The 13,230-nt window shown below is 37.8% G+C and overlaps 1 protein-coding gene across 3 annotated transcripts in view; it reads left to right on the top strand.

The window, feature by feature from the left end:
• Nucleotides 1–13,230, top strand: part of TMTC4 (transmembrane and tetratricopeptide repeat containing 4) — a 50,312-nt gene that overhangs the window by 5,326 nt on the left and 31,756 nt on the right. For all 3 annotated transcript variants that reach the window (XM_008633682.2, XM_017733681.1, XM_017733740.1), the window contains 2 exons: nt 1,635–1,851; nt 5,784–5,871. In XM_008633682.2, coding sequence (XP_008631904.1) covers nt 1,635–1,851; nt 5,784–5,871 — 305 coding nt within the window. The remainder of the gene's footprint in view (nt 1–1,634; nt 1,852–5,783; nt 5,872–13,230) is intronic.

A 13,230-nucleotide genomic window follows, 5' to 3' on the forward strand; every position in this document is an offset into this window, starting at 1 on the left:
TGCTGACCTTTCAAGTGGTTTATTTTATAAATAGCATCAAGGTGCTGTGGCCCTTTTCCATCAGCTCACTATATAGTCTTCTTACCTCTTCACTCCAATATTCTAACTTAAGTGAGTGTCTGAGAATCTAGGGAAATGTCTGCCTATATATAACTTGCTAGTTTTGTCAAATAACTAAACGTTTAAGAGGATTACTTTTGTAGATACTTAGCTTGTGTTTTTTGCACAAAGATTTGAGCAAACAGTAGACCATGTAGAAATTTGGCGCAGTAATGCAGAGAATATTTGAGGATTCAGTCTTAATTTCTTTATTTTCCCCGTGTGACTCAATGGTGTCAGTGGGGACTTGGTGCTTATTCTGCAGTTGTCCATTCCAAGCCAGGGACTAAGTAAGTACAGAGGAAATGTTCCCACTCTTAGTCCTCATATGCAAGCAAAAACTCTGACCCTTTGGGGTGGTGTCAGTGTTTTAAGTACCTAGCACTGTGGGTTTCACTGTCTATTGGGCTTTCTTCACATTTTCATCAAGAAAAATACGCAACTGAATAGAACGTGTCAGAGTCCTAAACCTATTAAAGCTTTCAGTGCATTACACGAAACATGCCTTGCTTTTTATTTTTTTTTCTTGTCTCTGTGGTATATTCCATCTCTAATAACATTCTGGTTTGTTTAAAGAGTGAACTGGGATACAATCATTTCTGTATCTGAAAATATAGATGAGCCTGTGGAGATGGTCCGTAAAATGCTATTTTCACAAGTGAGAAATGGGTTTCCTTAATTTCCCTAAGCTCCAACTTTTATGCGTATCATATTTATAATAGGTTAAGTTTTTAAATAGGTTTCATTTATGCCAGATGCAGATTGACCAAATGAGCTATAAAATCCCCTATTCAAACTAAGTTTCTGTATATCTTACCTACTGATAAAGTATATGGATAATAGCACGATATTTCCCCCTTTTCTTCTCAGCCTCCATTTTACTGCCAAATTCCTGGTTTGAATAAGGATTTAGACTGAATTTTCACTCACACTTCCTTCTGATTCTAATACTTGTACGAAACTTCTCTCTAACCAGCCTCACGAATCAGTTACCAAGATGTGCTGGCTACTTTCTGGGTGGATACTGATTGCACCCAAATGCTAGGACCTCTTTCAGATAGTATGTCAGTGGAAATCAGTCTCAGTGCATATTAGTTTCCTCACTGTGTGGATTTAATTAACATAATTTCATCAAGTTGGCTGTTCTGGAGCCCAGCGGTATCCCCTCAGTGGGCTGGGTTGTTTATCCCTAGGATACTCCTGTGTTGCAACACTGAAGTTACTTTGTTGACCAAAAGCCACTTCTAAGTAACTATAGGTATGATTAACATAATAGTGCTAACATATGTCTTTGGAGAGGATAGATACTGTATCCATATTATATTCCATGTGAATACCTTGGCCTAAAGACTGGGACCTGTTTCTACCTTGTTGTGATGGCTAAATGATAACACCATGCGTATTGAGACGTGTCAGCTTTATTTTTGGGTGCATATGTCTGATATGGTCTTGCTATGGGGTTGTTTAGTTTTTCCATTTGTATTTTTCTAACCATTGTTGTAATTCCTAGCCTTGATATTTTTGTTTCTATATAGAATTAATTACCTTTTTGCTGGAGGCTTCTACCCAGTTGGTTTCCATGTCATCAATATAGTACTGCATTGTACTATCTCAGTGTTGATGGTTGATGTGTTCTCCATATTATTGGGTGGACTGCAATTCAATAATAAAGGAAGACGGCTAAACCTGGCACCAAAGTCCTCTCTTCTTGCTGCTTTGCTCTTTGCTGTACATCCAGTGCACACCGAGTGTGTAAGTATTGAATAATTATCTCCAAAGATTTTTATTTTAGAAGTTCTTGACCATCTTGACTAATTAATTATGGCATAGCCTTATACTTTATACATTGCTTTTATATATTCTTAATGCTTCTCTCGGCCCACATCTTAACAGAACAATCAAATTATTATGGTTAGTACGTCCAAGGCTTGTAATTCCACCGAGCTAGATCTTACTAAGGAAGATAAATCATTCAAGTACAATAACTAAAGGAGGATAGCACTATGCTACAGTTTCCCTACCTGCTGGATTTCCCTAATTACTTTCCATTTCCATTTGCATTGATAAAAAAGCAAAGAGATATAAAATCAGAGTAGGGGCACTGTATGAAATTTGGATGTGACTCTTAGAATACTGCCTTCAGTTTTGCTGAAGGACAACACTGGAAAAAAATGGAGAGTGCTCAGAAGAGCCGTGAAAGTGATTAAAGGGCTGGAAATCATCCTGTTTCATGAGAGATCAAACTCCACGGGTTTATATTTTTAATATGAAGGAGAAGATTAAAGGATTTTTTTTTTTATCACAGTCTGTAATTATGTACATGGGGAACACAGATTTGACAGTAATGGGCCCTTTAATAGTGCAGGCAAAAGCAAAGATGTGAAGATGCAGAATAGAAGCATGGCATGTGTATAGCAATCAATTAAAATATCTGACAAAAACGTAAAGTCCTTGTGTGGAAATTCTGTGAAGAGAAGATGGTGTTCTTAAAAAGCTCTTTTGCGCTCATAGTTAAGAAAATCTTACGGCCTTATGCTAGTGGGCTTGCTGGATGTGGTCACTGATTTCTTGATCTTGTGATAAGGAATAAATGAAATATAAAGTTATCACAATATTTTTGGGGGTTTTGTTAGAGTTTGGAAGGTCTGTGCTACAGAAAAAGTACTAGCTCTAATTTTGATTGTGAATCCTACAGTGCACATTCTACATCTGTGGCACTGATTTTTCGTTTATTCACAATATGCCATGGTTTTGGCTTCTTGCATTTGCTCTGCACACAATTGACGGGGAAAAAGTTATTGAAAGCTGTGCTCTCAGCTGACTGGAGACCTTGCATGTATTGAAGACCTAGAGATGGTGCAAAGTTATGCATTAGTAATTTGGCACCTTTTCTGGCAGTGTGGCTAAAATATCTTGACAATCCTTCTCTGATGTTTGCTCAGCTGCACAATAACTTCTTTGTGAGAGTGCACTGTGTCAGAAGGGCCCCGCATATTTGTTCTCCAAACCCAGTTTTAGATGTCAGAGTAAAGTAGAACAAGTCTTCAGTGCCTTTGATGTTCTGGTATGTAAAGAGAAATCTTGTTTGAGTCTTAACTTTGTAGCAGACCTACTATTGACTCTTTTATCAATATCCATAAATTTATTCTTCATTCCATTTGACTCTAAAAATATATTTAAATCAGCATGAGAATATTAATAAGCCCTTTGTCATGTCAAATAAATTACAAGTGATGTGGCCTGCTTGCATATTTGAAGACTTGCATATGCTGCGGGCAAACATTGGAAAAAGAGGGGGGGAAAGTAGCATGCTTATCTATCAGGCATCTTCTAAGATACAGAAATGAACAAAAAAGCCTCTAATCATTTACATGGTGAATAATAAATCTTGCTGCAGTGAAGGAGTCTTTACTGCTACAGTTCTAGGATGAGTGTGTGTCTGGCAGCGTCTCTTAAAAAGCATTCCTTATGATTTTAAACCTGTGAGTTTTAAGTATCACGACATCCCGGTTTGGAAATGAGTTGACATATTTTGACATAAAATTGTGAAGAATCCGTCTGTTTGCTGCTTTGGGTTTTGGTTTATACAGCAAAACAAACTGTCATGTAAAACAGATCTTGAAAGGTGTAATGCTTTCAGTACCTATGTAAGGAAAATACTAACTTTTCTACCTACAAGTAAATACTCTTGTGCTATAGTTCTCTGCTCTAAAAAAGGCCTGTTCTTTGTAACGCTTCAGTGATGAAATGCTAAATGAATCATGGACATAAGAATGTATCTGATACTAATTTAAAATTGGTTTGTTCTTTTTTCCTTTGCCTTCTTACCAGAATCTATATGCCTTACCTTGCATTTTAGATAACATTGTGCTGTTGGAGTCATATGAGGCCGTGTGTGTTATTAGTCCCTCAATCTCTGCTGTAACAAGTGGACATTTATTTTCGAAATTGCGTCAGCTCACCTTAAGTTTTATCTCATTAGCAAGAGCGGCTCCTGAAGCAGAATGACACTTCATTATTTTCACCTTTCAAAGCACTCCACAGCTATTGAGTTAATTCCCGTAATTCCTTTGTATGATAGAAGAAGAAGCAGAGAAGTTAAGTGCACAGCTTTAGATAAATCAAGTTCTGAGCTAATTTAGGAGTCCAACAGTTTCTTCTTTTATGGTGCTTGAGTGAAGCTGAGGGTAAAGTGGGAGAGAGTCTCTGCAGTGGAATCAGTCATACTGTCATGCCTCTATGCTTCTCTTTCTCTGATGTTATTTAGAAATAGTTGTTCCATCATGTTACCCTGACACAAAAAATGCCCTTTTCCTATTTACTTTCTTCTTTCTGTTCCACACACAAAATGGGTCAACTGGTGTATTATACAAGAACTGAAGTTTCTGCTTTTGTCCCTGAAATATGATCACAAAAAGTGAATTTAAAAAGAAAACCTGTTGCTGTTCTGCCCTGCTTTTGTACTTCTCCTGAAAACATGGAACTCAGCACTCCAGGAAGCAGAGCTAGACTGAAAAATAAGGTGTATTTACATGATCCTTGCTCTGGGGCTATGTTCTAGTGCGGTTCCAGCATCAGGGCCTATACAGTTCCTTACCAACTCCATGTCATGATTTTCACAAAAAATTTGTGGTGTATCCTGACACTTGTGTAATTGAGAATTGAATGTCCAAAAGTGTCTTGTTCTATTTCAGCAAGTTATTGTAAATGGTTATGGGGTTTGAACCACAGTTTGCAGATAGCCCTGAGATTGCACTTGATTTGAGTAAGTTGGCACAGATCTCGAGTACAGAGGTCCCAGGATGTGCTTCTCATTTTCTTTTGTATTAGTACAGCTTCTGTTTCAAGATGAAGTTGGACATAGCTCTAATGCAGTCAGTTAATATAACACAAAAAACTGTCAGAGGGGGATTCTTTTTCTTTTTTTTTTTTTTTCCCCCCTGAATCTGCAAGCTGGAAGCTATTTGTCCATTCTGAGTGTTCAGATTGCAATTTGAAGGCTGGCTTGTCTTCTGAAAGTGAACAGTCTTGATTTGTGTTTCAGAGAGCTGCCAATTTAATTGTGGTTCTGGATGTTTGGCTTCCAAGCCATGTAATGGCTTCAAATTGAAAGAGAGTAGATTTAGATTAGATACTGGGAGGAAATTCTTACTCTGTGGGTGGTGAGGCACTGGCACAGGTTGCCAGAAAAATTGTGGATGCCCCATCCCTGGAAGTGTTCAAGGCCAGGTTGGATGGGGCTCTGAGAAACCTGGTCTAGTGAAAGGCAGGGGGGTTGGAACGAGATGGTGTTTAAGGTCGCTTCCAACCCAAACTGTGTTATATTTTCATGTTTTCCAAGTGTTCTACTGAAATGCAATTTGGTTCAAAAAACAGATGGAATTGTGTAGAGTCTAAATTTTATTCAGTGAAGTCCTCTTTCATTTCTTAAAAAAAAAAAAAAATTCATAAACTAAAAGTTTCATAAACCAAAGCCAAACCATTTATGTAGTTGATACTAAGCAATACCCAATAAAAAGTAAAATGCATCTTAAAAAACTAGATATAACTAATCCAGTAAACCAAGTTAAAGAAAAAAAAGTCATACAGTTATATTCTATTATATATTTCACTTTACCTTTACTTCAGGTTTTCTAAGAATAGAAATCTGATAATTTGAAACTTCTTTTTTTTTTTTTTTGAAGGTTGCTGGGATTGTTGGCAGAGCAGACCTACTGTGTGCCCTGTTCTTCTTGTTGTCATTCCTTGGCTACTGTAAAGCATTTAGAGAAAGTAAGCATTCTCTTTGCCCCTTTAATTTCCTATTGTGTGTATTTTCAGAATTTGTACATTTCAATGAAGTATAGCAAAATTTAAAAAGTCAGACTGATTTGTTTACCCTCATAAAATATTTTTTTAAAAACCCTGCTTTAGCAGCTATTTATTGTTAGAAATTCTGAAGAGGTTGCAGTTCCTAATTCCTGTTAAACACTGAATTTATTTTAAGAAAAGTCCATTTTTTTAATATGCTTATTTGCTAAATGTTTTATAGTTTAGAAGTGTAATGAATTATTTTAATAAGTATTTTAGAAAAAAAATCAAACCTAAAAATGTATATTCTTAAATATTTTACTACTCTTTATGCCATAATGTTTGGATGTCTTAAATGGGAGTCAACTTTTTGGAACCTTACTTGTATTTTTAATGAATTGCAAAGAATTATTCATATGACTAAGCCTTCTAAATTCTTGCAATATGCAAGTGCTGGCATATAATGCTGAATATAGTGTTACTCATAGAGTTTTTGTAAGACAGCTGTGTTTAACATGAACAATTCCTTGGTGGATGTTTTTTCAAGTGAGCTTTGAGATCTCTTGTATTATTTGATCTGAGTGCAGGTTGGCAGTTCAAATACAGTTGTGGAGAAATTATCTTGGGGCTCTGTTAAATAAGCATGCAAGAAAGCACAAGTTCATGACTATGAAAAGCTATGCAGGACATGCAGTCTGGTATCTGAATGTGCTTTGCCACAGGAAATAGGGGAATCATTTGGTGGACCCACAAGGAGGTGTGTTGTGAAGAGCTTGTCTGTCATTCAATAGGCACGGCCTGTAATGATTAACCAGAGCTGGCAGTGTATTTCAGAGGTACCTGAGCTGACATTGTGATCTGGCTTAACAACATAGTCATGGCACCACAGAGACCTTAGTGTGAGCTGAGGGGAGTGAGTGAGTCCACAGTGAGCTGTAAGATGCTGTGAACAACTCCTGCTGGTTCAGTTCAGATTGTTTGGAACTATTGTGCATATTTCTATTGCTGATATAATAAGTTTATCTTGCCATTTCAAGTGTTACTTAGGATGATTCCTGTTTACTTTGGATATATTTTTCTTCCCTTTGAGTAGGTTTAATTTCTTTTAACTGAGCTAATGATTTATTGATGAAAAGATGCCTTGGATTCTTGCTTGTTTGTTTATTCTTTTCTCACCTATTTTATTGGATATGATTGTGCTTATGATGTTTCTTATATTAGTGGTAGAGTAAGATAGGCAAATCAAAATATTGCCTTATGTGTTTTCCAGTGCACTGGAGACAATTATATATAGGACCCTCTAATTATTTTGTTATAGAGGACATCTCGGGAATGATTAAGGATGTGTATTCTGGTTAAGGATGCTCTTCAACTTGTGAAGGCCAGTTTAACAGCTTTTAGAAATCAGCATCTATGTAATAGTATTCTTGGACTGAAATTTGTGTCATTGATACAGAAGGAAAATGGTGTAAAGACAAGATACAAAGCAGCACGTACAGATTTTTATTGGACGTTACATCATAATAGGGGGGCAGATGTGTCTTATAAGCAATTTTGCCAAGGAAAATTATAGTCTGCCAGCATTGCCTTTCAGCTCAGTTTTCAGTGTTTACTGTCACCTTCACTGCCTGCTTTTCCCTCAGCAACTTCTTTAAGAAATGTAGACTGCCTTTGTACACAAGAATTTGTATCCAAGTTACATACTTGAGCCTTTAACCTTCATTGCTGCAAAGGCACACTAATGACTCATCAGCCAGGAGCTTATCAACCAGGCGCTCCAGACCTTTTTCTGCAGAGCTGCTGCCCAGGCCTTAATTGTTGTGTGATGCTGTGTTTGATTTTCATGAGGCCCATTCCTCCAGCTTGTCATAGCCCCTCCAAACAGCAGTCCTGTTCACCATTGTATCCATGTATCCTCTTGCCACCAAAGACCACAAGCAGTTTTACTTGCTGCCCTTATTATAATTCATTTTCCTTTGTGGAGGGGAGATTGGTCTGACCTGCAGCTGTTTGAACATGAGTGCTTGTGTAGGAAAGGGCGTGTCTGTATTGGAAAGGGCAGCTACAAAGAGAATGGAGGATCTCTATTCACCAGGAGCTACATGACGAAGACAGGGGGCAATGGGTGCAGATGCACTGGGAAAGGTTTCACCTTGATATAAGAATTTTTTTTACAGCGAGAACAATCAATCACTGCAACCGTGCAGATGCACTGGGAAAGGTTTCACCTTGACATAAGAATTTTTTTACAGCGAGAACAATCAATCACTGCAACAGTGTCTCCAGAAATGTGGCAGAGTCCACATGACTGGAAGTTTCAAAGATGCATTTGGACAGGGGTCTAGGTGATCTTGTCTAGGCTCCCTTTCACACAAAGATTGGACCAGATGATCTCTGGAGGCCCCTTCCAAACTGAGCTGTTCCTGTGATTCTTTGTATGAAAGGTTTTAGGAAGAGGTAACCAAATATGAGGAAGTAGCTGTAGTAGAGAATGACTCTTCAGTGTGTTTGTAAAGTAAATAAAAAGTTTTACCCTTGGATGCCTCCATTTTGATGGTATGAATTTCCTTCTTTTGTGAACAATTCTTCTAGGTACTCTCAAATAACAGGTTAAATAAGGAGTAAAGAACTTTTATCTGACTTTAGCTGAGTTTGATTCTGCATAGATTGAGGGAGTCAATCCCAAATGTAAGCTGGTCTGACTGTGAATATAAGAACATGCATTTTAAAAATATGCACGTACTATTTAAAAAGCAGACTTAGACAATGTCTCCTAAGCAGCAAAGTACCTTTTCTTCTCTTAGAATGTTTTCCTTCTGATGTCAAATCCTCAAGATCCAGAATGTCTGTGATACTGCCAATGCATGTTGCTTGTTCTAGAGCAAGTTAAGAGCTGTTATTACATCATTTTCTAGGTCAGGCCAAGAAGGTAATTTGTCTTTGATTGTGAGAAAGAGAGGGAGAAAACAACCAAAAACCCCTCTGTGTATCAGGTTTATGTTCCTAATCAAATAGAGATGTTTTATGGTGATCCTACACAAAAGTGGGTTGTACCTGTTTGTTCTAATATCATATTTCCTTTTGTCCTGCTGGGTTTTCTATATGTTAAAGGCAAGCATGGCCCTACACTGTAGGTCAACTGCGTGTGTCTTTGTTCCTGGATTTGGCTGTCACATTTATATAGAGCTTAGCTCACCAAATTTTTACAAGGAGTAGGAGAAGAATTATCAAAGGTTGATTTTTTTTTTTTTATTGTTACCAATAGATGTGTGGTAGTATGACTCTTTTGGAGCACTTAAAAGAGGGTACAACTCTTCAGACTGTCGGGATTTGTGGCCTGCATTTCTATTGTCTTTTGTATATGGTTACCAAAACATGTTTGATGCCAGTTTGTTTTTATTTCATGAACTTTAAGTGATCATCAGAGTAAAATAAACATTGAAAAGCCTGAGTTGATGCTACTGACATAGTTGGGTCAGTAACATATATTTGGCTACCAGCAGCATCCCAATGCTATTATCAGACAGATTACCTAAGCCTTTAGTAAAGAACCTGACTATTCTTGCAGCAAGGCAATGTGAAATTTGTGTATGGCTGAATTCAAAAAGCCTGTTTATGTTTCACTGGTTTAGAAAAAATTAATAAATTGTCATTCTTTAAAGAAAAGGGGTTAAAAATTATGTGTGAGAGAGAGTGGTTAGTGCTTTTTTTTCACTTGAGAAAATGAATGTAAAGATTTATAATTTTTTTTTTTTTGCGTGGGAGTAGCAACTCATGAAATGTCTGAGGAGGATTTGGAAGTACTATGGGGAAAGTATATGTAATAGTGAAAACAGTCAGGAGACCAGAAAAATATCAGTGTCAGGCTGGAAAACTTCCAAAGGAAAATAATGGTTTTTATAAAGCTCAAGATATACTGCAGCTTGTTTGCCTGATTTATTTGTGGTTTCAGTGGATTTTTGGGTAGACAGTTTCTTTTAGCCAGAATCTGTAGGTTTTGTTGGCTTTTTTTTTTTTGAAGTATAAGCATTTAACACACTATGTGGGCTATAGTTATGTCTTACTGAAGTTCTACAATTCTGTTACTTTTTCCCAGTATACCGTTTTCATAGTTAGCATCTTTGAAAGGATAACATTTATAATTGCAAGGAACTAATCTGTTGTTCTCATTCTGTCCTGCTGTTTTAAACACAACTGTGGGGACAAATCCACTGCATAGGCTTTGGAGACAGCAAGAGCTGACAACTGTTTAGGTATGTTCTGAAGGGAATTGTGGGTTATTAACTTTGTTGAATTTTAATGCAGCTTCTCTGGGAATTCATAAGGCATTTTAAAACTGCTGTAGTATTCATTTTTGCCTTCCTTTGTCTTCAGTTTTGACAGTGATCCAGTTGCATGTATTTGCCATCTGCACTGGCGATCTCTGAGTAACATAAAATGAGGAGTTCGTGACTTGATCCATGTGAATAATATTGGTCTGGATATTAAATAGGGGATCAACTCTTTGCTCATATGCTATGACATCTAAAAATTACTTTGTTCTGGTTGTGTTTCTGTTTTGTTATGTTTTGTGTAGCTGTCTGTTAATCATCTACTAGTTCATTGCTAATTTAATAAAGCATGCAAAGGAGTGATGAGTTTTGTGAATATTGGAGGTTTGTATTATGGAAGTTTTCCTACAGACTGGAAATATTTAAGTCTCCTGTGTGAAAGAGATCATTGTTAAGATATGGGGAATTTGTTAGCTATTTTGCAATTGGTCAAGAGGTAGTTACTATTGTTAAACATGTGGGCCCTGGTTCTTCAACTGTGTGCCCTACCATTCATATTTGAACACATTGGGAGGGAATAGTTGTAAGTGAAAAACCTAATAATTTTATGATTTTGTTGTCTGAGGAAACACTATGACCTTTTTTGTGGTAGAATTAACGCTAACTTTCACTTCTCCAAGATGCTGTAATTCAGGGGATAGATGCTTCCTTCATTGCGGCCTCTAGGTAATGAGTTTGAGATGGCTGGATATGTTTAGGAATGGCATTCTCTACTGTAATTTCATTATTAAGGGAAACACTGAGCTGAGCTGCAGTAGTATGTACATTTGGAGACACACAAGGAGATTTTGGGCTTAATTTAATTCTAACAGTGGATTCTTATGTGATCTTTTAAGACTAGGTAATTCTTCCCCCTTTGCTTAGCAATTCACAAGCAGGGAAATCTTAGAACTTGGTTAGAAGAATATTTGTAGCAGTTTAGTTGGAAGACACTATCCCCACAGACAAGGCACATTAATGGAATATGTGAGTGTTTGTGATCTATTTCAGTTAAAAAGTAAAGCTTCTTGCAGGAGCTCAGCATAACTTACTTTGCATCAACCTTTAGAGGAGAAGGTGCTTTCACAGAATCAGTTGCTGTGTTTCACTTAAAGATGGTGACTCCTTAAACTGCTCCAAGCTGTCACCTGGCTGACTCTAAGTTGCTCAGCTGGGTTTGAAGAATGAAATGCTGAATGCCTAAGTGTCTGAATTGGTAGTAATTGCTTTGGATTTTGTTAGTTTGGCTTTACAATAAAACTAAGCTTAGTAGTTTAAATGTAGCATTTTCTTCATATCCTTCACTTCTAAGGAGTTTGTTTTCATTGACCTGTGGATTTAGGACACCAGAAAATAAGGTCTCTTGGAACAGGGTTAGTGTTTAAGTGCACTGTCAATGTGTTGCTCATAAATTTAGGATCAGTCAATTCTACACTATAAAACACTTTGTGTATGCATCCTTGCTCTAGAAATGCTTATACTCAAGTCTAGCAGCCTAAATGGAGGAGCTGTCATGGCTTTTTTATGGTTTACATAGGTTTTTCTTGAATTCTCTCAACTTTCAGACTTCATGTACCCCTAAAGAGGGACCATCTGAGCAACGCTTTTTGGGTTTGCGTAGAAACACTACATTTTTCCGGCTTAAAAAAAAAATAAGCAAGTACTCTATTTCTTTGGCATGCTTACAATTTTGTCCATCTGTTAGAATGGCAAAATGCCCACTCACAATATGGTGTACCAGCTTCAACCAGGCACAGGTGCCAATGAAAGATTGGTTTCGTTTTCTGACACAAGATTTTACTGGTGGGAAGCAGCGCCATATTAGGGGAATATGCTTTGTTAGACTGATTGCTTCTGTTGGCATGTGTATATCTCATAATAAGCACTTATGCAGTGCTTTACATTTTCAAATCACTGTTAAAAAAAAAATAAAATTGAAGGCATTGCTGAATGACTGTCCTTTGTATCTATTTTGCCAGCCTAGTTTACTGAGATTTCTGCAGTTGAGGGGGGGGGTGGTGGGGATGGAGGGATGTTGTGCTTATTGACTCAGGAATAAGCACAAAATAAATGTTTCTTAATTAAAATTCTTTCTCTCGCTGAAGTTTAATCACTGATGAATTTTGATAATACTACAATTCTCTGTATAACTGTTGATTTTTTGAGGCTGCAAAAGAAAACAAAGGAACAGAGATTATGCTTTTCAGGAGGAGATCTTGTTTACAGAATCACAGAATGGTTGAAGGTGGAGGGGCCTTGAGGTCACCTGAGCCGACCTGCCCACACAGGGTAACCTAGAGCCAATTGTCCAGGAGGCTTTACTGCAGGATTTTGCAGTTCCCCTCATTAAACCATACGAGGTTCCTGCCAGACCATTTCTCCAGCCTGACAAGGTCCTTCTGGAGAGCACAACCTTCTGGTGTATTGGCCTCTCCTCCCTGCTTGGTGCCATCAACAAATGAGCTGAGGGTGCCCTCTGGACCATTCTCCAAGTCATTGATGAAGAGGTTGAATAGGACTGGACCCCTGAGTACCCTGGCCTTCAAGTAGACTTTGTGCCACTGATCACCACCCTCTGGACAAGCCATTCAGATAGTTTTCAGCCCACCTCACTCTCTGCCCATCCAGCCTGTTCAGCATCAGCTTCTCTATGAGGATCTTATGGGAGACTGTGTCAAAGGCCATATTAAAGTCCAGGTCTTTGATGCTCATTTTTTACGTCCTTCACTATTTCTCTTTTGCTGGATGTTTTTATCATCTCTGAGGGTCCGTGCTTAAACTTGGCTTTGCTGGGCAAGCTGAGACATTTCTTGCATGTGAGACTTGGGGTGTTCACAAGAAGACAAACTTGTTTCTGCTCAACTTTGAGCGTGTGCCTATTGAATGGCTTCAATTTTCTTTTATTTGGCTGGACAATTTCTCTATGCCAGGTTGGATGGGGCTCTGAGCAAGCTGGTCTAGTGGAAGGTGTCCCTGCCCATGGCAGCAGGTTTGGAATTAGATGACCTTCCAAACCAAGGTATTATATGAT

The sequence above is a fragment of the Corvus brachyrhynchos genome, unplaced genomic scaffold (genome assembly GCF_000691975.1).
Source record: "Corvus brachyrhynchos isolate BGI_N302 unplaced genomic scaffold, ASM69197v1 scaffold1120, whole genome shotgun sequence".
Classification (NCBI taxonomy): domain Eukaryota; kingdom Metazoa; phylum Chordata; class Aves; order Passeriformes; family Corvidae; genus Corvus; species Corvus brachyrhynchos.